The sequence below is a fragment of the Geosmithia morbida genome (genome assembly GCF_012550715.1).
Source record: "Geosmithia morbida isolate 1262 chromosome Unknown scaffold_2, whole genome shotgun sequence".
In the NCBI taxonomy this organism is placed as follows: domain Eukaryota; kingdom Fungi; phylum Ascomycota; class Sordariomycetes; order Hypocreales; family Bionectriaceae; genus Geosmithia; species Geosmithia morbida.
Window position 1 is genome coordinate 32,972 of NW_023336189.1, and position 21,440 is coordinate 54,411.

A 21,440-nucleotide genomic window follows, 5' to 3' on the forward strand; every position below is an offset into this window, starting at 1 on the left:
AAGGCAAGGGACCGGAACGGCTTTGCGAGAAAGTGGAGATGACAGAGAGGAGAATACATCATGATACATGCACAAAAAGGCGGGGTTGGCTTGGTGCCTTTGTCTGGCCTCGTTCGGGTCACAGGAACTTGTTGAGAGTCGAGACGGGAGTGTTGAGGAGGGGGTAGACGCTAATAAGAAGACGTGAGACAGTATTCTGCCATGTGATTCGTGATTGATGAATGGCTATATATACTCTTTTATATGATGTACGGATAGCTATTATTTCTCCCCATTATCCTTTGGTCCGGGGTTATTGTATTGTATAGGTATCATTACATCGGGTGAAGGGGCCAAGAATGTGTGTGTGTGTGTGAGAGAGAAAGAGAGAGAGAGAGATAGAGAGAGAAAGAATGAGAGAGAGAGAGAGGGAGGGAGGAGGGAATACACACAACACAGATGATACCTTAAAAAAGAGAGATTCAACAACATCCCATCATGATAAAACCTCGACGTCCGTGTCCGATTGCATATGCCATTTCATTATAAAGAAGCAACTCCATTTACGAGTAATACAATTCTCTCCTTGATACTCCCCCGCCCCCCCTTCCCCAACCCCCATGATCCTTGACCCTTGACCTTTTTTCTTTTTATTTTTTTTTCCAAAAAAATTTAATCCATGCCCTTGTCTATCCAGGAAAAAAACACTCTAGCCCCCCCCCTTGTTCAATCGACTTCTCTACCTGTGCGGATGATACAGCCAGAGAGGGGAGAGAAGAGGGGGACAAGTGTGAAAGAAAAAAAAGAGAGAAAAAAAAGAGAAAAAAAGAGAAAGAAAAAAAAATCAGAAACAGAGCAAGAAACCCTTAGTTCAGAGTAGCGCTGTACTCGGTAATCTTGTCAAGGCACTTGGCAGCAGCGGCAAAGAAGCCGAGGTAAGTCCTGCTCGGGTCGAGCACGCGGCTGAGGTATTCGGGGTGGAACTGGACACCGACGAACCAAGGGTGGTCTTCGATCTCGATAATCTCCATGCGCTCGCCCTTGCTGTCCTTTCCGACAAAGTTGAGGCCGCCCTCCTCCAGCCGGCCGATGAGCGCCGGGTTGACCTCGTAGCGGTGACGGTGGCGCTCGTAAATCTCCGACGCCGACCCGTACAGCTTGCGCAGCTTGGACCACTCGGTCCCCGGCTGGAAGACGGACGGGTGCTTGCCCAGCCGCATGGTGCCGCCGAGCTTGCCCTTGTCCACCTCGGGCATGTAGATGATGACCAGGTCCTCGCACTGCGGCTGCAGCTCCTCGCTGCCCGCGCCCGACAGGCCGCACACGTTGCGCGCGTACTCGACCACGGCGAGCTGCATGCCCAGGCAGACGCCCAGGAAGGGCACCTTCTTGGTGCGCGCCCACGTGATGGCCTTGATCATGCCCTCGGTGCCGCGCAGCCCAAATCCGCCGGGGACCAGGATGCCGTCGGCCGTGCACACGGCGTGCCACGCCTTGTGGAACTCGGCCGGGTCCTCCTGCTGCGTCGAGTCCTCCAGGTTGCCAGACTCCACCCAGATGACGTTGAGCTTCTTCTTGCAGTGCAGTGCCGCGTGCTCCAGCGACTTCTGCACACTTATGTACGCGTCCGGCTGCGTCGTGTACTTGCCGACCAGGGCGATCGTCACCGTCTCCGAGATGAAGTCCTGGCCCGTCGCGAGGCCCACCCACTCCTTCCACATCGACTGGCCTTTGCTACGGAGCTCGACCGACGTGGGAAGCCCCTCGAGCTGGAGAAGGTCCGCCACCGTCTTGGCCATGCCCTGCTGCTCTAGCAGGAGGGGGACGTGGTATGTCGTCGACACGTCGTGCACCGCAATCACCTGCTTGTTCTCCACCTGGCACATGTTGGCCACCTTGTCGATGATTGCCGGCTCCAGCGGGCGCTCGCATCGGCACGCAATCAGGTCCGGGTGTAGACCCGCACTACGAACGTCGCTCACGGCCCTCTGCGTCGGCTTCGTCTTCTGCTCGCCCTTGGGCCCGGGACTAGATGAATGAGTCTTGCTGTCCTCTTTCTGATTCTGCCCCGTGCTTCTCTCCTCTCCTCCCTTCTCTTGCTGGGCAGGGAGAGGGGGAAGAGAGAAGAGAGACAGCCATTGGGAAGGACATGGGAAACAGATCGGGAGACAACTTACGGGATGACGGGAACATAGGAAACGTGAATCTGTAGAAAATTGCCCTTGCCGGCCCGCCTCTGCAGCTGGCTCATGGCGTGAACGAACGGCGCACTCTCAATGTCGCCGACGGTACCGCCTAGAGAATGGTTAGAGGGGCAAGGCCTGTTCACCTTCCCCCAAAGGACGGAAACTCACCCAGCTCGATGACACAGACGTCGGGTTGCGCCTGCGACTTGTCGACAGGGATGCGGGCGACACGCTCAACCCACTCTTGGATGGCGTTGGTGACGTGAGGGACGACCTGGACCGTCTTGCCGAGATAGTCACCGCGACGCTCACTCTCAATGACCTTTTGGTAGATCTTTCCCGTCGTGATGTTGTTCTCCCTGGTGAGTGTCGATAGCAGGTATCGCTCGTAGTTGCCCAGGTCCAGGTCGACCTCACCGCCATCATCGAGCACGTACACCTCGCCGTGCTCAACGGGGTTCATGGTTCCGGCGTCAATGTTGAGGTACGGGTCAATCTTGAGCATGGTGACGGTGTACCCCATGCTCTTGAGCAGGAGGCCAGTGCTCGAGGCAATGATGCCCTTGCCCACGCCCGAAATGACACCTGCGTGTCGTGTGAGAATGCATTCGGTTTTTTTCTTCTTACTTTTCTTCGTTTCCCCCCAAAGAGGGACAGCAGACTACATGTCGTCTGCAATGTGGGCAGGATGCATCGATAAGTACTCACCTCCAGATACTAGCACGTACTTCATGATGGCGGTGACTCTCTTGTTCCGACGGTTGAACCAACCGTGGAAGAAGAGGCGTGTAAATCTCATCCACACATTTTTTCTGTGATATAAAAAAGTTCGGCGGTGCAGGGGGGGTCCCCTCCATACCGGAAACGGTTTAGTGTTTGAACGTACCTGCGAGACTTTCACGTGATGCATAAAACTTGTTCCTGCTGAGTAACATTTCTGCTGACCACATCATCATTCTCGGATTATTCGTTACTCCTTATCTCCGTGCCCTCCGTGGGGGGGTGGGTGGGCCGACAAGCTGGCAGCGGGCTAGAGCCTAGCAGTGGACTAGCAGTGGACATCTCCGTTGGGGGTGATTCGAGGAGAGTGTCCAGACTCCACTGTGAGTTTTCGGTGCGCTGTTCCGTGCCAACAAATTCGGCTGACTGGCGCAGGTCGCGCCACGATCCACCCGCCGTCCGAGCCGAAGCCAAGTTCCAGACAATTCTGATTAATGCTGCAACTAAAGCCACGGCACCCTGATACTCCGTGACGTCGGCTCCCTCAACTCGGCTCTTCTGACTTTTTCCTCTCTTCCTCCATCAAATCGCCACTCACCTCGCTAACGCTCCTTTGCCGCCATCAAATCCCATACCGACCCGATTTCTCTCGCTGTCAACGACTCCTGTTTTCCGTCTCTCCTGTGTCATGAGCGCCTCATCTACGGTTGCTAGAAGGGCTGCGTTGCGCAACCCCTTGCTCGGCAGTGGTATGCTCATCTTCCTCTTCCTTCCCCCCCTCCCCCTCGCCCTCGCGCATCTTCTGAACCGAATCGAAGATTGAATGCCGTGATTCTGACCTCGTCCTACAGCCCGTCAGTTCTCCAGGGGGGTGTCTCCCGCCCTGCTAGCCCGCCATGTCAGCCGCCAGTCGCAGTCGCCTGCCCTCGCACTCTTGATCCCCCGCCGTCACCTGAGCACCGAGCAGCAACGTTCTAATGGCTCGTCGCTCCCGCCTCCCGGATTTAACGCGGAGCAGGCTAAGAAGCCGCTTCCCCACAATGATTCGGCAACGTCATCGATAATCAAGGATGCAGCCGTGACGGGTCGCGGTCCTACCACGCTAGAGGAGGTTAAGATGTCGGAGCTTGAAGCCAAGAAGATTGTGGTGGCTGAAAAGTCAGAGGTGACCAAGAAGGAAAAGGAGGAGAAGAAGCTCACAGTCTGGCAAAAGGTCAAGAAGGAGGCTCACCATTACTGGGATGGCACCAAGCTGCTCGCCGCTGAGATACGCATCAGCTGGCGCCTGGCACTCAAGATGGCTGCCGGTTACGAGCTGACGAGGAGGGAGAACAAGCAGCTGCACAGGACTGTCCAGGATCTGGGTCGTCTAGTGCCCTTCTCAGTCTTCATCATCGTTCCCCTTGGTGAGGCCCTACTGCCCCTCGCCCTCAAGCTCTTCCCCAACATGCTGCCCAGCACGTTTGAGGCTCAAAAGTCCAAGGACGCCAAGGCCAAGCTGCTCCGCTCCACCCGCAAGGAAGTCAGCACCTTCCTGAGGGAGACGTTCAAGGAGACCGGCCTGCCACTCAGTCCCACCACGGCCCAGAGGGAGGAGTTTGCCAACTTCTTCCGCAAGGTCCGCTCGACCGGCGAGGCCCCGACGGCCCAGGATGTCATCAAGGTGTGCAAGGTGTTCCGCGACGACCTGACTCTCGACAACCTTTCGCGCCCTCAGCTCGTGTCCATGTGCCGCTACATGAACCTCAACACTTTTGGCACCGACATGATGCTCCGTTACCAGATCCGCCATCGCATGCGCCAGATCAAGCGTGACGACAAGGCCATCAGCTTCGAAGGCGTCGAGAGCCTGACGGTCGCTGAGCTGCAGACCGCCTGCGCCGCCCGCGGCATCCGTACCCACAGCGTCTCGCCCGCTCGCATGCGCGCAGACCTGCAAACGTGGCTGAACCTCCGTCTCAAGGACAACGTCCCCTCGACGCTCCTCGTGCTCAGCAACGCCTACATGTACAACCAGGACCAGGGCAGCGAGGGCCACAGCCAGATCGACGCCCTCATCGGAGTCCTGTCTTCCATCCCCGAGGAGCTCTACCACGAGATCGAGCTCGAGGTCCATCACGCTGAGGGCGCCGCCACCAACAAGCAGCGTCTCGAGGTCATCAGGGAGCAGGAGGGCCTCATTGACGACGAGAATGAGCAGAACCAGGAGAGCCAGAACACCGGTCTCGCCACGCCCCGGGATACCGAGGACATTGACGAGAAGGAGGAGCGCGAGGAGCGCGAGGCTGCTGCCGCTGCCGAGCCCCTTGAGAAGGGTCAGGCTGGCGAGATGGTGACTGCTGAGAGGGACATGGCTGCCGCCGAGCGCGAAGAGCAGAAGGCTGCTGTCCCGACGGAGGGCAGTGAGCAGAAGCAGCAGTCGGCGTCGGAGGAGAAGAAGAACTAAAGGGGGCAGAGACGAGGGGGTTCCCTTTTTCTGTCTTCCTAGTCTCTGCAAACTAACACATTCATTCGCTTCAAAACATTTGTCTGACTATTTTTTTTTTTACACCGCTCAGCTGTTATGAGGAGAGGGGTGGTGTTTAAAGGGGGAAGCCAGGTGTTATAATACTGTAGCATGTAAGAAAATCAAGAAAAAGCGAGGCCTAGTTTATATGTACAGCAGCAAAAAAAAAAAAAAAGAAAAAAAAAAGAAAAGAGAAACCCGAACTAAAAAAGAAAGGACCATGGGAATAGACGCAGGAAAAATACACTACACCTTTGTTAACTCTACTAGTCGTTTGGTCTGGTATGATGATATGAAGGGCATAATGAATGAATCAGGGACTTTCATGACTCATCACAGGGACTGTCGCACCTCAAACGAGGCTAACCTGAAAACGGCAACGACCCCACGTCAGCATCGCCTCGGCCTTACGTATTGTCTCCAGCCTCCTCCTGCCCCTCAGACGGAGCTCTTGATCAGAGCACGGACGACAGTACAGTGTTTGCCAGCGTATATCTGACGACCTTTGCACGAGAATACATCAACGAAAAAGGTTACCGCCGAAGAACAAAACTACATAGAAGGACAGGAAACCAAAAAAAGAAAGAATAGAAGGAGAAAGAAAGCCCTCCCAGACGAGAAAACCAAGAGGAAGGACCCAGACAGTCCCATCGACCGTCTCCGACGTCATCATGGCGGTGACTTCAGATCAAGACAACTTCTCCAACGTCTCGTGGAGCGAGCACGCCCAGGAAGGCGAATCGGCCGGCGGCGGCCACGTCACGGACGACGCAGGACTTGGATTCAATGCCGAGTCCAATACGGCAGGGGCCGATACGCACCGCCTGGGGAGCGAGCGTTTGGAGTGTACGGTCGACACGCCCATCAAGGAGAATGACGGGACCAAGGACGCCTTTGTGTCGTACCTGATTACCACGAGCGTATGGCCTTCTTCTTTTTCTCTGATCCTCTTTTCCCGCCCTTTCATCATACCCGGAAGCGTAATTAGAAAAAGAACAACAAAAAAAGAAAACAAGGCTAACTTGCGTTGCGATCTCCTCACAGTCGACCTTCCAGTCCTTTCAGCGAGAGCACACATCGGTCCGCCGCCGCTTCACTGACTTTGTCTTCCTATACAAGCAGCTGACGCGCGACTTCCCTGCGACCGCGGTGCCGCCGATCCCGGACAAGCAGCGCATGGAGTACGTGCGGGGCGACCGGTTCGGCAGCGACTTCACGTCGCGGCGGGCTCACTCGCTGCAGCGATTCCTGACGCGGCTGTCGCTGCACCCCACGCTGCGCCGCGCGCCCATCCTGCACAGCTTCTTGGAGAGCCCGGACTGGAACGCCACGATGCGCAGCCAGCTGGCCCGGCACAGCAACGGCGGGGGCGACATGGGGGTCGGGAGCGGCGGCGGGGGCGGCGGCGGGGGAGGCGGCCAGGGTGGCGGCCCTTCTGGCGTCTTCGATAACTTCGCCGACACCTTCATCAACGCATTCACAAAGGTCAACCGGCCGGACCGGCGGTTCCTGGACGTCAAGGACAAGAGCGACAAGCTGGATGAGGACCTGGCGCACATCGAAAAGGTGGTGTCGCGCGTGGCCAGGCGCGAGTCGGACCTCGAGACGGACATGCGCGACCTGGCCGAACAGTTCCAGCGGCTCATGGCCCTCGAGCCGGGCGTGGAGCCGGCCGTGCGCGCTTTCGCCTTCTCGGTCGAGGACGCCGCCTCAGGCCTCCGCCGGCTCCATGACGTCACCGACCAGGACTACCTCGGCTCCCTGCGCGACATGCAGGCCTACTCCCTCAGCCTGCGCCAGCTCCTCAAGGCCCGCGAGCAGAAGCAGCTCGACCACGAGCAGCTGTCAGAGTACCTAGCCAAGTCTACGGCCGAGCGCGACGCCCTCCAGGCTCAGCACGCCGGCCACGGCGGCTACGCCGGCACTGGCGTCAGCGGCGCGGGCGGCTACCTGCGCAACAAGTTCGAGGACGTGAGGGGCGTAGACCACGAGCAGTCCCGTCGCGAGAGGGCCCGCAAGCTCGAGCTCCGTGTCGACGAGCTGACGGCCGAGGTCGAGCGCGCCCGCGCCACATCGGACCTCTTTGACGAGGAGGTGGTGCACGAGGTGGACGATTTCGAACGCATCAAGCGCATCGAGTTCAAGACTCAGCTCGGCGGACTGGCTGACGCCCACATCGGCTTCTATGGTGACTTGGTCGACCTGTGGTCCAAGTATATCCTGCAAATGGAAGGCGGGTCTCACGCAACTGTCACTTAAAAGCTTGACATTGAACTCTGTTCCTCTTCTCTTTTTTCCTCGTGTGGTATCATCGGCGTTTTTATTTTCATCATTACTTTTTTTTTTTGAGGCGTTGTAGGCAAATGGGGGTTTCGAATAGTTTTCTCATCATTGACTGCTATTTATAAACGGTCTACTACTACAAAAGGTAATACACGCCTGACATTGTTTTTGTCGGCAGAGTAGATGAGAAGAGATGAAAAGAGAAGAAGATGAGAGAGAAAATGCAGTTTACGGAGGATGAAGCTTTTTCTTATCCTTTCTTCTTGTTCTGTTGGTTACGTTCAATAACGTGGGTAGATAGTAGACGGTCACATAGGTGCATTAGCCCCCCTCAATGGAAGGGCCGCAGCGTTTGTGATGATCTTTGTTCGTCTTGTTCTATCTAATGTCTCATCAGGCTGTATAAAGGGTGAGATCGTGATGTTGTTATTGGCCTTGAGGCAACGGCTCCGGCGCTGGAATAACCTTTCCCCTTACGGCAATGGGTGTTTGTGGAAGCATATTCTTTTCTTGTTTTATACAATCATGCTGTTAAAGATCAATGTGTCATGTAAATATTTTGCCCAACGTGAGAAATGATGATGGGAAAAAGAAAAAGAAAAAAAACGCCGTTGAAGAGCAAGAAAGAGAAGAAAGGTACAAGCCGACAGGACAACAAGAAAAAAGACAAGAAACAACAACCGTAAAAGAAAAAAAAGAAGAAAAAAAAAGAGTATAGTCTATGCCGAATCACCTCAACCGTCTAGTCTCATCCTCATCCTCATCGCTGTCCTCCCCAATCTCATACTGCTCCCTATCCCTCTCGCCAGGCAGCTTGTTCCGCAATCCAGCCTCGCGGTCGGTATACCTGTCAAAGTCGTCGTCTTCGTCCTCGTCCTCTGACGCAGCAGCAAAAGCATCGTACAGTTCTCCACCGCGCGTACGGCGGGAGCGTCCGGCTGCGCCGCCTGCTCCTCCGCCGGAAGCAAACGTCTTCTCGCCGCCGTTGAGGCCCTCGCCCTCCTCATTGTTGAGCACGTCAAAGGCGTACGTGTCCGTAGAGTCGTTGAGAAGGCGGCGCCGACGCACCATCCAGAAGTACACACCCAGGCCGATACAGAAGGCCCCGATGAGCCCGATGGCCGCGTAAACCCAGGGACGGGCCGCGGACGATGCGCCTAGCGTGGGGAGCCACGAGATCCAAGATGAAGAGGGGGACGGTGTGGCAACCGCGGAGGTGCTCGCGCTGGCTGTCTCATCCTCCTCCTCGGTGGCGGTGGGCTGGGGTTTCGTCTCGTCTCCACCGCTGGCAGGCTTGGTCGGTCGCTGCGTGTGTTCCGTCTCCGTGGGGGTGGGTTTTCCCTGAGTGGGTTCGGGCTGGGTGGGGACCGTAGCCGTGGACACGGGCGGCTGCTCAGCCTCATCCTGGTCGTGATTGTCGTCGTCGCTATCCTGGGGCATGGGCAGGAGAGTCGCCTTGGAGGCGTCAATCGACTCGCCCCAGAGCTTCAGGTGCCAGTCGACGAAGGTGCCCTGGTGCTCGTTCTCTTTGTTGTCCTTGATGATGAGCTTCCACTTGCCAACGCCCGATTCACCCCTACTTTCGTGTCAGTACAATGTTTGGTTTCAAAGGGGGAAAGGAACGAAAAGGACGTACCAGTGAGCGACCGTCATAAAAGTCCAATCGTCATATCCCGCCGCCTCCTCGTCGTACATGCGGGCCGTAGCAATGTGGCTGACGACATTATGCGGGCTGACAAGGTCGACGCTTATGTCGCCGCGGCGGGTGTGCTCAACATTCATGGTGACGGTGACGTGTTCGAGGCGCTCGAGGTTGGCTTCCTTGAGCATGTCCTTTGTGACCTCAAACTCCACCTCGAGGCCCTTGGCGTCGTCGCCCTCACCCTCGGGGATGGCCTTCTTGACGTGCTGCCAGGGCGAGAAGTACCAGGCTTGGGGCTTGACCAGCTCCCACTCCCGGGCCAGGTTGACGAGGGCGTACGAGTCGACTTTTCCGTAGCCAAAAGTGTGGCTGAACTGCTTGCCGATAGACGTCTCCTGCCAGTCGTCGGCCGAGTCGACGTGGGCGGCCGAGTGCAGGGCAACGTACTGCAGGTCGCGCCAGGTGAGCTCCGGGCGGACCTGGAGGGCCAAGGCAAATATGCCGGCGGCAAGGGGGGCTGCGGCAGATGTTCCCCCGTGGCCGCTGTAGCAAGTGTTCGTACCGACGTCGGTGGTGTGCTGCCATTTTGTCAGTCTCTAGACGTTCAGAGAACAGATGATCACGTTGATGCTTTTGTCCTGCTAGGCCAATGACTACGTACAATGGAATCACCGCTACCACTACTGTAAGTGACGACGAGGTTGGCGGAGCACATCTCCGAGTAGTAAGGGTGCTGTCCGGCGCGGTCAACAGCACCGACAGTGATGCTGTAGATGGAGTTCGTGTATCCGTCAAAGTTGCAGTTGTCGCCCGAAGAGGCACCGTTCCCGCTGGCAAAGACGTAGACGGAGCCCTTACCGCCACGGCCCTGCTGGACGCCCTGGAGTATAGCCTGGCGGATGAGCGTGCTGGGGGCCTCCATGTGGCGGCCATCGTCAGGGGGGCCCCAGGAGCAAGAGTATATGTTGTTGTGCTGGGACTTGTATATGAGGGCCTCTGCCTCGTCGGCGTTGGTCAGCTCGCCGCTGAGGATTCGGATACCGGCAATCTTGGAGTCGTAGGCGACACCGAGGCCGCAGGCATCGTTGCGGACGGCGCTGACCTCGCCGGCACAGCGGGTGCCGTGCTTGTCATCGGACAGTTCGGGCTTGGGTGAAGGGTCGTGGTCGTTGAAGTCATAGGAGCCCTCAGCAAAGTAGTTGTCGCGCAGGTCGTTGCTGTCCATGTCGAGGCCGTCGTCGACAATGGCAATGGTGACATTCTGGCCGGTCACGCCATCGCGCCACACGTCCGTCACGTTGACGTCGTGGCCCGTCTCGACCGTGTTGAACAGGTGCCATTGCTCCTTGAAGATGGGGTCCTTGATATCGAGGTCCTTCATGACGGCGTCCCGCTTCTTGACGGCCCAGTCGACTGTCTGCGAGTGCACTGACCTCGCCTGCTCCTCGTGAAGCTGCCGCTCACGGATCAGGGCGGCCGGGACGGGTGGGATGATGCGCTTGTGCAGGTTGCGAAGCCGGCGCTTCTGCTTCTCAGCCAGGAGCACACCGTCCAGGAGATCGCGGCCGGATGAAAGGCCACGTTTCCTCCGCCGCCTATGCTCTGTCATTATCGTGTGGACATGGTCGTCGTCTGTCTTTGCCGTGCGGAACACGTGGTGCTGTGTCATATCGCCCAGGTGGCCATGATGCTCGAGACCAAACCGCTCAGCGATGAGGTCCGGGTCGACGCCCTGCTCTAGCTGGATAACGTAGTAGTCGTTTTCAGCATAGTCTCTCCGCACGTGTGCTGCCTGCGACAGGGTCGACAAGGCCAGGAGGCCCAGGAGAGAGATATGCTTCATGGCAGAGGGCGAGAGGATTGGGACGAGAGAAGGGGGAAACAGCCGATATTCAATACATCGAATCGAGAGTTTGCGGGTGCCGGGACTTGGAGGCGAAGGTAGGCGAGTAACAGGTGGCCCTGGTCGGATAGCCGCGTCAGTGGGTTACGTGCGATGGCAATGGAGATGTTACAAATCGGTGTTGGGTAATATGCCGTATGTTGTCGGCCTAAGGATGTATCGACAAAGGCCAGACAGACGGAACTGACTTACTATAGAGCGAGAGAAAGGGAGATAAACAGAGCAAAGGCGTAAAGCAAGGCGCCTAGTATTGCGCTCCAAGTAAGTCCAAGGGGGGCAGATAGATTGATGCAAAAGGGAGGTCTTTCTTTTGTTTTGTTTTTTTGCTTAGGGGAGTAATAACCCTTCGGTTGATGATGCGGTTAGAAAGACAGTCGCCCCGAGGCCACGCAGACATCAAGTCTTTCTTCCAGGGGGGGGGAGACAAAGGGCGGTTGTTGTAGGGTGACATAATCATTTGCTATAAACCAGGTGACTCAAAATGTACCCCGCTAACAAGGCGGTGCACATGATGAGGCTTAGGCTCTCCGTACGAGGGGCGTTGCCCAGGCCGCAGTGTACATATATCGTACAGGTAGGTACACATGCATGTACGATACGTAAGTTTGTTACAGCGCACCTGCTACAGTGGACATCCCCCCTGAACCCACTGATCTGCCTCCGAGGCCAAACCACTATAGGCTGCAGGTCCGTGTAGGTAGGGATGTAAGGAAGGGTGGCACCCATTAATAAGAGACGGACAGGCCATCCATCCTTGAGGGTATGTATTGGTGTTCCTGCGGGAGGCAGGTGATGACAGCACACGCAGCGACCAGGTCTTCATCGATGAGCATCATCAGCTAAAACAGGTACTGTCCTCTATCTTCTACAAGTTCTGGGGATGCAGTATCGCTCTCTCTGGCTCGACCCTGCTACTCCGGTGCAAGATCAGACAAAGGCCAGACATGAGAGGGTTCAATAGAACGCACGAACCATGCGCAGCCGCCCAGGTTATCAGGGAATCATTCGCTCATCCATGCATCGGCAAGTCCATACGAGCGAGTATATATGTGTTAGACTACGTTATGCAAAAAAACAAAAAATGGCATAATTGCTCTACATACGTACTCATATTCGTTATATAGAGAACGGACAAAGACGGTATTATCTAACAATTTGTAGAAACAAGTCTAATTATCACCGGCATACTCCTACTACGGTACGAGACCATGACCCTGTCCGGAGCAGAAAGAACACGCCAGCGTCGCCAGGTGAGAGAAACAGAGAGGACAGACTGGCAAAGCGACCGGCCGAGTGACCAGCAGACAGCAAGATGCAGAAAATCTATAGCGATGCCTCCTTGTGAATCTCAATGCCGGGCGGCGCACCGGTGAGGGTCTTGCACTGCGCATAGATGACGAACTGACCGGAGACGAGAGCACAGGTCATGACAAGACGCGGGCCGAGGCCGGTGAGCAGCAGTCTCCGGGGGCCAAACTCCCTCGCGAGCTGGAACATGCGGTTAGTGGCGCCCTGGGAGGAGTCGCCGGCGCCCTTGTTGACGGCGGACAGGAGCGTGTCGGCCGGGTGGGACAGCACGGCGGCGGCGGCACCGGCGGCCAGACCCGAGGTGAGCTCGACAGCGGTCGACTCGAGACCGGTCAGGCGAGCCTTGCGCTCGTTCCCGATCGTGCGGTATATCAACTCGTTGACGGCCTCGTGGGTGGAGAACTGGCCGACGGCGAAGGGCACCTGCTTGAACAGGAGGGGCACGAAGCCTGAGTAGAAGCCGCGGAAGCCCTCCTCGCGCGCCATGCGAGCGAAGCCCGTCGCCAGGCCGGAAGCGTACCCCCGCTGCGACACGAGCCGGATGCGCGTCGCCTCGAGCGGGCACAGAAGGATGTCGGCCAGGAACTCGGCCGCCGCGCTGGACGAGAGGTAGATTGCCGTCCGGCTCGACACGGCCGCGTCTGGTCCCCCCGCCGCGCCGATCAAGGCCTTCTTGAAGAACTCGTACCCGGCGAACTTGGCACCGCCCTGCACCAGATACCCCACCGCCGTGGGGCCGAAGCCCGTCAGCAGAGCCGACGCACCCTCCTTGGCCACGATGCTGCGGCCCGCTCGGATCATGTTGTAGCCTCTGAGCGAGTCGTCTACCTGGATTCTTGTCTTGACCACATCGATTGGGGTGGCCGCCTATCGATCAAACAATCGTCAGTACAATCGTGTTCTTCTTGCCTTGGAGCGACGACGCTGCTGCCCCAAAGAGAGTCTGGGATGGGATGTAAACATACTCCGTGCGTAGACGTCGCAGCCAGGGCCCCCGCACCGAAAAACTTGGCATAATCGCTCAAGGTAAATGTAGGAAGCTCGTTTTCCTTGGCCATATTTGCAGTCTAGTAGATGACGATGATGAAGATGACTATAAACTGGTAGAGAAAGCGGGGAAGGGATACACAAAAGGACAGAAATAATTGTTACGTTGGCTGAGGGATTCAGAGTACGAAGAGACGCAGGTTCCGATTGCGATCGCGCAAGTGCTATACGACGTAAAGTAAGTGCAGAGCAGGAGTGACGTTTTACGCTCCCGCCGAAGCCGTCTATCGATGCCGCGGCTCAGCTACGCAGCTGAGCTGGCCTGCTGCTTTGGTGTATTCTACTCCGTCATAGCCGTCATTGATACGGTAAACCTGATGGGCTGTGGGTCCCCCATATTCCCACCTCTAAAGCCGGAGCTGCGGATGCCGCGGCCGGAATTGACCTGGATATGTGAGCTGGTGCACTGCATACTACGGTATCCGCCACGATTTTACTGATAGGTTTATCCTCTCTATCCTCTCCTCCACTTCCTTCTCTCCCTCGGGTGTTGTCGTTGTTGTAGATGCGTCGGTGGTATTTGGGCACTACCCGCACCTGTGACGTAACCTTGAATGCTGGGCATCAAGCATATGCCAACTGCATCAAGGTCAAACGAGGAAAGGCGATCGATGGAGAGCAGAAAAGAGACAAGACAGGAAGCAAGAGGGCATCGTATAATTGCGTGGATTAACTCGATCAGAATGGGGTCAGTCGGTCGGCCATAGTAATCGACGGGGGTTCGGGGCGCATAGATAATCGGAGCGACGCACGGCCGCTGGGTAGAGTCGAGCATGCCTATATACTTTTCCGATATGCCTTCTTCCCCATGGTCATGTTTAATCTTCGGTCGTAGAAGCCACGACGTTGGCTGTTCTCGTCTGCTCAGCAGCGAGTGCGGCATAGCGCAGTGTTCCTAGCTGCTTGCCCGGGCCCTCACCCTAGCGACGTCGTCACCATCAAGGTCGACGACGCGCACCCCGCTGGCGACAATGCCGTCGAGACACGAAGGCCAGGCATCGGGCGCAACAGGCCGCGTACCATCAGCCACAATGCACGTATCGAACCCCTCCTGCAGGGCATGCTCGGCCGTAGCCTTGACGCAGTAGTCGGCCGCCAGCCCCACGACGTAGACGTGCGTGACACCGCGATCACGGAGGAGGCCAGCCAGGCCCGAGTCCTCGAGGCGGAAAGGGTCGTAAAAGGCCGAGTACATCTCCACGCGGGGGTCGCGACCCTTATCTATGATGATGGTGTCGCCGCCGTCAAGCTCGAGCTCGAGCTCGGGTACTAGCTGTGCGCCCGGGGTGCCGGCGACGCAGTGGACCGGCCAGAGGGTGGTGGTATATGAGCGGGATGCATCGGATGGGTGGACGACGTCGGTCGAAGACGTGAATGGCTGTGGCGGTGGAGAGTCGGCGGCGGGGCGGTGGTGGTTCGTGGCAAAGGATATGTGGGCTTGTGGATGCCAGTCTCGGGTGGCCACCTTGATGACAAAGGGCAGGCGGAGGAGCTGATTGACGGCGGGGGCTATGTCGCGGCCACCGGGGACGGCGAGAGAGCCGTTCTGTTATGTCGGGGTGTCAGTCGGTCTGGCCAGTTGGTCAATCATCGGTCGATGCGGACGTGGAGAGAGCCCACAACCTAAATGTGGCGTGCCCATCTAGGGTGTGGGGTAGCTGAAAAGGGAACGGGAGGCGGGGAGAGAGAGAGGGAGAGAGAGAGGGAAAGAAACCGAGAGGGGCCGAGAGGAGCAAGGGGAGGGGCATAGGAGGAGGTGACGAGGTGAGGTGCGAAGAGGGAGGGAGGAAGAGAGATGATGATGGTGGTGGCGGAACTTGCCGGTGGACAAAAGTCCTCTTGAAAATCGACGACTATAAGTGCCGGTGAGAATGGAAGGTTTGCTGTCGTCGTCGTTGTCATTGTGGGCCGGTATCAGATCATGAGAGACATGGAGGAACCGGGGGAGAGGTGTGTGTGCAAGTGTTGTGGGTTGAAACAGGGGCAGAGCTGTAGAGGGCAATTTACGTTGTAGGAGATGTTCGGCATTTGTTTGGTGTTTGCCGTTTGGTGGCAAGATTACGTCGTAGGGTCTAGTGCCTGTTTCGGACATGCGATGGACTGATAGTACGGCATTACGCCTGGTGCAGCCCGTACGGATCCATACGGATGGAGTCGGGGTTCTCTGAGTTCTCTGATATGATATTACAGTACGCCGTATAATACCTGCAATACTGCAGATATTCGGCAGTATTACTGACGGTGTTGCATTGCGGATAAGTGTATCGTGTTATAAGTGGTAATAAGACCTAGGAGTTGAGTATACAGGTACGTGTGCACCAATGACTGGTATCGCTGCGCCAACACTCAATATTCTGCTATTATCGCTGCAAGTAATACGAAGTGCTGCAACCTCCTTTCTCTGTCTTTGATAGCTAAGGGCCATGCACGGCGAATTACATTTCGCTGCTTCGACGCCAATGTATTCTACCGAATGAACATTCGTCGCAACCTCTCGAGACCCTAGTACCCGTACTTGCAGAGTATTATGTGTATATATAGTTGTATGATACCCCGTTACATCTTGTATAATCGCCCTCGGGCCCGGAAGTAACATCTTCTCCGCCCGTCCGAGTTCTGCCATTACTTCTACCACTACAGAGTGAACGGTCCACTGCTAGTAGCAAGTTCGTCCACGCCGTAGTACTCGGACTCTGTCAAACACGTACGCGTGCAAGCGCACGAAGAGTACAATAATACAGGTACGTACGTGCTAAAACGAATGTCCCAGTTTCCCCGCGACTCCGTTCTCGTACGTCGTATTACTCTATCGACAACGTGTTCGTACTATTATGATATGCTAGTACTAGTCGGTCATGAAATCTCACCCATCTCTCTCGGGGTCCTGGAAACCCCCGAGTCCACTGCTGGCATGTCCCACATGTGCAGAAGCGGACTTTTGTGCTAATACAAATACACAGTCGACGGCGTGTAGTTATCAATTTCTCTACTAGCACTTTTGGTACTATTACTTACGAGTATAATAATAATACTACTAGTTATACTACGGATACTAGTATAGATTACAGTAGGGCTCGTTGGGTACATCCAGTTTAAAGGGTGTACATGAACGAGACAGCGTGTCGATGCGTACGGCGTGGTGTCCATCCTGTGTTGGTTGCAGCGACTCAATGCAGTGACCATATCCAATAGAGCCACTGTCATTGATGCATCGTATATGTGCTCGCAGTTACCCGTTTATCCGTACGTGCCAACGCCGAGCAGGACAGAGGCTGGTAGGTGTGTTCAGTCGTTGGTGGTTCCTGCCTCGCCTCAATCATATCCAACGCTCCTGCCTCTGATGTCTGTGCTTGCCAGCATGACTAAAATGCTCCTGCCGCTTACCCAGCGGAATCGTGCATGGAAGACCTCCGCCATAACCTGCAGGGAAGGTGCCCTACGAAGTGGCTGTTTCCCTTTTCGGATTACGGTGCACCACAGTGACAGCGACTTTGCCAATTTGGTGTTGATACGGCTGCTACCACCGCTTGATGATGGTGGTGGTGGCGGCATTGGTGGGTGCCTCTGTCGTAATGGCCTGGATTTGTATGGACTCGGACTCGCTACTAGTGTTGTCGTGGAGTTTCAGATTTTACTCCCTAATATACTGATAGTATTATTCGTACATGTACTCGAGTAGCGATAGTGCTAATAATAACTATACGTCGTAGGACTTTGAAAACCAGCACTCGTACTACGGGCATATAGTAAGAAGGCAGTGGAGAGAGAGAGAGAGAGAGAGAGAGAGAGAGAAGGAAAGAAGAGAAGGAAAGAAGAGAAGGAAAGAAAAAAAAAGAGAAAAAGAAAAGACACTAAACCAAAGTAGAGCGGCTTCTCCCGAAGATACTCGCCTTCGGAGCTTCCCCCCCAAGCCAAGCAACCAGCTCCGTCACCCCTGCCTCGTCTTGATTTTGGTCAGCATGCACCTGCCAAAATAACGGTCCGACACTCTTCTCCTAAGTTCTCACTTTGATCCGTCCTTTCTTTTTTTGTCTCTTCTGTCTCTCGCTTTCTTCCGTCATCTCATGTTTTATGCCTCTCCACCTTTTGACTCTCTTGGCCCTCTCTCTTTTTTTTTAAATCGATTTTTCTTCTTTCCGTTTCAATGACGAGTATTATTCCGCACTCTTATTATTACTCTTACTAGTAGTAAGAGTAGTACAGTCTACTGCTAGTACCTGTAATATATAGCATGTACGGATGCTATTACTCCATTCGCTTCAGCCTCTCCCGTCTGATCTCATTTCGATTGTTAGCTCTCCTTCTCTCTTTTCCACTCCTTTATCCATTCACACTTTCCCTTTTTCTTGTTTCTCCCCCCCTCCCCTCCCCTTCTTGGCTCGTTACTACTCCTGCTTTTTTTTTTTTCATTCTCTTTTCTTCCCCAGCCTTTACAGGAGTACCTAAACAAATGACACGCCCCCTCCACTAGCCGAGACCTACTTCCGTCTCTCCCGCTCTTTTATTATTATAATTTCTATCTTTATTTATGACAAAGACCGTTCCTGTTTCTTTTCTTTCGATCTGGACTCATCTTCCCACTCTCCACTTTCTCTCCCCGTCTCCTTCTGGATTTCTTCTTTTCTTCTCTCATCCCCTCCCTATCATCGCTAGTCACCAGTCCCTTCCATCTTCGTCAGCTTCCCCTTCGTCAATGTCGACTCTCGCTTCTCGCTTCTGGCAGTAATTCGCTAGCTTTGTGTACCTCCTATACCCTCTGCAAGCCACGCATAGTACCAGATTTTCCTTCCTGCACGTCACTGTGCGACTGCCGATCCTTTCCAGAGTGCGCTGTTGCTTTGTCCTACCCCACGGCGACTTCCGCCTGGGAATCTTGACTCTTGTAATACTCCGACTCCGTATAACCCGGGCTCTGTATTACTACCACCAGCTCTTGGCTCCGTTTTATCAGTCATCAGTCATCGTGAGGCCTCATCACCATCTGGCCTAATCCCCAGGCCCCTGGCCCAAGGCCCCGACAAAGGCCGTCGACATGGACCTCCCCGACTCGTTGCTGCATCTGTTGTTTCACATATACTCCAAGTGTACCTTCCTCAACGTGCTTGGAGCCTTCGTCTTCCTCGTCCTCGCCGCCTACCTCATTGAGCGCTTCATCACCGGTGTCGCCTATCCGCCTTCCATTCCTCTCATCCGCGAGCCGGAGGGTGCGCGTAGCTTCAGCTTGCGCACTCGAATTTCGTACTACACCGAATGCAAAGCCATATATGAGGATGCTTGGAATCAGGTTTGTACTCCCTTTCCCGCTCGCCACTCTCGTCGCTACGATTGCCGCCCTCAGCCAACCTTCCCCTCTAACCCGCTCTTCAGTATCTCAAGCATGGCCGCCCCGTCGTCGTCCCGGGAATAGGATCTCGTAAGGAGGTCATCCTACCCCCGGAGCACATCCGCTGGGCTCTGGCACAGCCCGAGAGCCGCCTGAGCGTCGCCGAGGCCATGGCCGAAGTCGACCAGGCCCACTGGAGCCTGGGTCACGCCGGGCCTGTCCTCGACTCATGGCAGGGCCTGCTGATCAAGACGGAACTGAACCGCTCCCTCGAGACCATCTGCAGTGCATTGAGTGACGAGCTCGGCCGCGCCTTCGACAAGCACTTTGGTACCGATACGACGACGTGGCGTGAGATAGACCTGCGCAACACCATCACAAAGGTTGTCGCCCAGGCCAACTCGCGCTTCACCGTCGGCCTGCCTCTCTGCCGTAACGAGGGCTACCTGCAGGCCCTACTCGACGTAAACGACCTGCTCATCACCGTCGGCGGTTTCTGCTCTGGCCTACCGCATGTCCTCCGTCCGTTCCTGGGGGGTCTCCTGTCGATTCCTATGAAATTCAAGATAGATCACATCAAGCAATGGCTCGTACCCCTGTGGGATGACCGCATCCGCATGGCACGGGAGGCCAAAGCCGCCGGCGCCAACGGCTTCAGCATGCCCGAACCGACTGACCACGTCCAGGCCATGGCCCGCTACGCTCTGCGCGAACGACCCAACGAGGTGGACGACTACGAGCTTATTGTCCGCCGCATCTGCGCCGCCAACTTTGGTGCCGTCCACCAGACCGTCATCCAGGTCACCAACCTGCTTCTCAACATTATCGACTCGGACCACCAGCACAACACCATAGCCACCCTGCTCGATGAGTCGGACCGCATCCTCAGTGATTCGGACCCCGCCGCCGCCGACAGTGACGAGGTGACTGGTCAGTGGACAAAGGGCCGTGTCAACCGTATGGTCTTCGCTGACAGTGCCTCGCGCGAGACGCTGCGCCTCCAATCATTTGCCAACCGCTCCCTTATCCGCAAGGTCATGACAAACGACATGGCCACGCCTGACGGCCACCCCCTGCCAAAGGGCACAATCGTCTCCTTCCTCGTCTGGCCCTCCCAGACCAACCCAGACGCCTACGAAGACCCGCTAACCTACGATCCCTTTCGCTTCGCCCGGTCCGGGTCCAACCCTGGCGACGACGGAAGCGAGGAGAAGAAGACGCAGACTTTTGTCACGACGTCACAGGATTACCTGGCCTTTGGCCACGGCAAGCACGCATGCCCGGGTCGCTTCATTGTCGACTTTGAGCTCAAGATGATCATCAACCATGTCCTACGGTATTACGACGTGCGCTTTCCCGACGAGTATGAAGGGAAGAAGCCGCCGAATGACTGGATGTGCGAAGCTACATTTCCGCCTCGTGGAGTTAGGATATGTGTTAGGAGGAAGGCGTGATGACACACAAACGCACACACGCACACACTCACTCTCTCTCTCAACAACCACTCTCTTTGCTTGGCGTCCTGTCTTTAGCTCCTTTCTCTGTCTCTACTTTTCACGACCTCTTAGACTATTTTTTTTTGGGACAACTCCTAGACGCTTAGGACAGGCATGATTTCAGTATATATCTCTCAATCATATAAACATGTATATAGCAATATTGGTTAAAATCAGCTTAGGGTAATAATGGTCGCATGAAGCTGTATAGCAGCAACGAAACAAAGTCACACGACGAAAATATAAAGTTCGTATCAAAAGGAAAATTCTCGAAGCAACTTTTTACTAGCAAAGCAAGTGTCAGAACATTTTCCTCGTTAACTTATTACTAGTATACAAAGGAGATTGTTTATACAAATCATGATTCATCAAGTGTCATCTCGGCGATAGTTTCTAAAAACATCCCTTAAGTATGGTCCGTAAACTCCTCGGCTGTATCCGTAATCCCATCCTGTAATGTCATAATCCTATAGTAAGAAGATCAAGACAAAACACCAAAGAAGATGAAGTAATCGTACTACCGTAATACTAAAGGGAAGAAGAGGAAAAAAGAAATCTGACCGATGTCCTTTCCCCTGGATTTGATACCCTGGTTTGCCCCCGTTATTTTCTGCTCGCAGGTGGTTTTACCTATTTGGTGTTTGTCCGTCTCGATGATTGGATCTCGACGACGGCAACAATATGCAAGCCATAATAATACGTGGAGAAAACACCAGCACCTAGGGGGGGGGGGGGAGAAGAAGAAAAAAGAAGGAAAAAAGGGTGTTTTAAAAACCCGGACAAGAGATGTTAAACAAATTTGGCAGAAAATAAAAAATTAAAATAAAAACTAATAAATAAATAAAAACGAAGCATGAGGAGAAAGTACAAGAGGGAAGTAATAATAAAGAAAGAAAGAAACTATATAAAAGTCTTGGGAAAGCCCAACAGGGAACGTTGCCTTTCTCCCTGTATTCCATTTCGTTTGGGACGGAGGAAGGTAGAGGAGGACGATCCAGCCAGAGGTGGGTGCTGCCATCTACTTCCCCCTTTCCACTAGGGAACTTG

At 55.1% G+C, this 21,440-nt stretch overlaps 7 protein-coding genes across 7 annotated transcripts; 3 read left to right on the top strand and 4 right to left on the bottom strand.

Annotated features, from left to right (window-relative positions):
* Nucleotides 1–845: 845 nt before the first annotated feature.
* On the bottom strand, nucleotides 846–2,898 carry GMORB2_3655 (CTP synthase; the record flags this gene model as incomplete). Its single annotated transcript, XM_035465631.1, has 4 exons — nucleotides 846–2,007; nucleotides 2,157–2,274; nucleotides 2,334–2,750; nucleotides 2,874–2,898. The coding sequence occupies 4 exons, from the start codon at nucleotides 2,896–2,898 to the stop codon at nucleotides 846–848; spliced, it is 1,722 nt and encodes a 573-aa protein (XP_035323468.1).
* Nucleotides 2,899–3,573: 675 nt separating this feature from the next.
* Nucleotides 3,574–5,331, top strand: GMORB2_3656 (LETM1 and EF-hand domain-containing protein 1, mitochondrial; the record flags this gene model as incomplete). The annotated part of the gene is made up of 2 exons (XM_035465632.1): nucleotides 3,574–3,634; nucleotides 3,737–5,331. 2 exons carry the CDS (start codon nucleotides 3,574–3,576, stop codon nucleotides 5,329–5,331), a joined length of 1,656 nt encoding a protein of 551 aa, XP_035323469.1.
* A 731-nt stretch (nucleotides 5,332–6,062) lies between these two features.
* On the top strand, nucleotides 6,063–7,650 carry GMORB2_3657 (sorting nexin-4; the record flags this gene model as incomplete). The annotated part of the gene is made up of 2 exons (XM_035465633.1): nucleotides 6,063–6,311; nucleotides 6,436–7,650. The coding sequence occupies 2 exons, from the start codon at nucleotides 6,063–6,065 to the stop codon at nucleotides 7,648–7,650; spliced, it is 1,464 nt and encodes a 487-aa protein (XP_035323470.1).
* A 753-nt stretch (nucleotides 7,651–8,403) lies between these two features.
* GMORB2_3658 (kexin) lies at nucleotides 8,404–11,159 on the bottom strand (the record flags this gene model as incomplete). Its single annotated transcript, XM_035465634.1, has 3 exons — nucleotides 8,404–9,250; nucleotides 9,311–9,894; nucleotides 9,978–11,159. 3 exons carry the CDS (start codon nucleotides 11,157–11,159, stop codon nucleotides 8,404–8,406), a joined length of 2,613 nt encoding a protein of 870 aa, XP_035323471.1.
* Nucleotides 11,160–12,542: 1,383 nt separating this feature from the next.
* Nucleotides 12,543–13,585, bottom strand: GMORB2_3659 (solute carrier family 25 (mitochondrial phosphate transporter), member 3; the record flags this gene model as incomplete). Its single annotated transcript, XM_035465635.1, has 2 exons — nucleotides 12,543–13,394; nucleotides 13,493–13,585. The coding sequence occupies 2 exons, from the start codon at nucleotides 13,583–13,585 to the stop codon at nucleotides 12,543–12,545; spliced, it is 945 nt and encodes a 314-aa protein (XP_035323472.1).
* An 884-nt stretch (nucleotides 13,586–14,469) lies between these two features.
* GMORB2_3660 (nicotinamidase) lies at nucleotides 14,470–15,476 on the bottom strand (the record flags this gene model as incomplete). The annotated part of the gene is made up of 2 exons (XM_035465636.1): nucleotides 14,470–15,120; nucleotides 15,426–15,476. 2 exons carry the CDS (start codon nucleotides 15,474–15,476, stop codon nucleotides 14,470–14,472), a joined length of 702 nt encoding a protein of 233 aa, XP_035323473.1.
* A 3,130-nt stretch (nucleotides 15,477–18,606) lies between these two features.
* Nucleotides 18,607–20,351, top strand: GMORB2_3661 (Cytochrome P450; the record flags this gene model as incomplete). The annotated part of the gene is made up of 2 exons (XM_035465637.1): nucleotides 18,607–18,858; nucleotides 18,942–20,351. 2 exons carry the CDS (start codon nucleotides 18,607–18,609, stop codon nucleotides 20,349–20,351), a joined length of 1,662 nt encoding a protein of 553 aa, XP_035323474.1.
* Nucleotides 20,352–21,440: the final 1,089 nt, after the last annotated feature.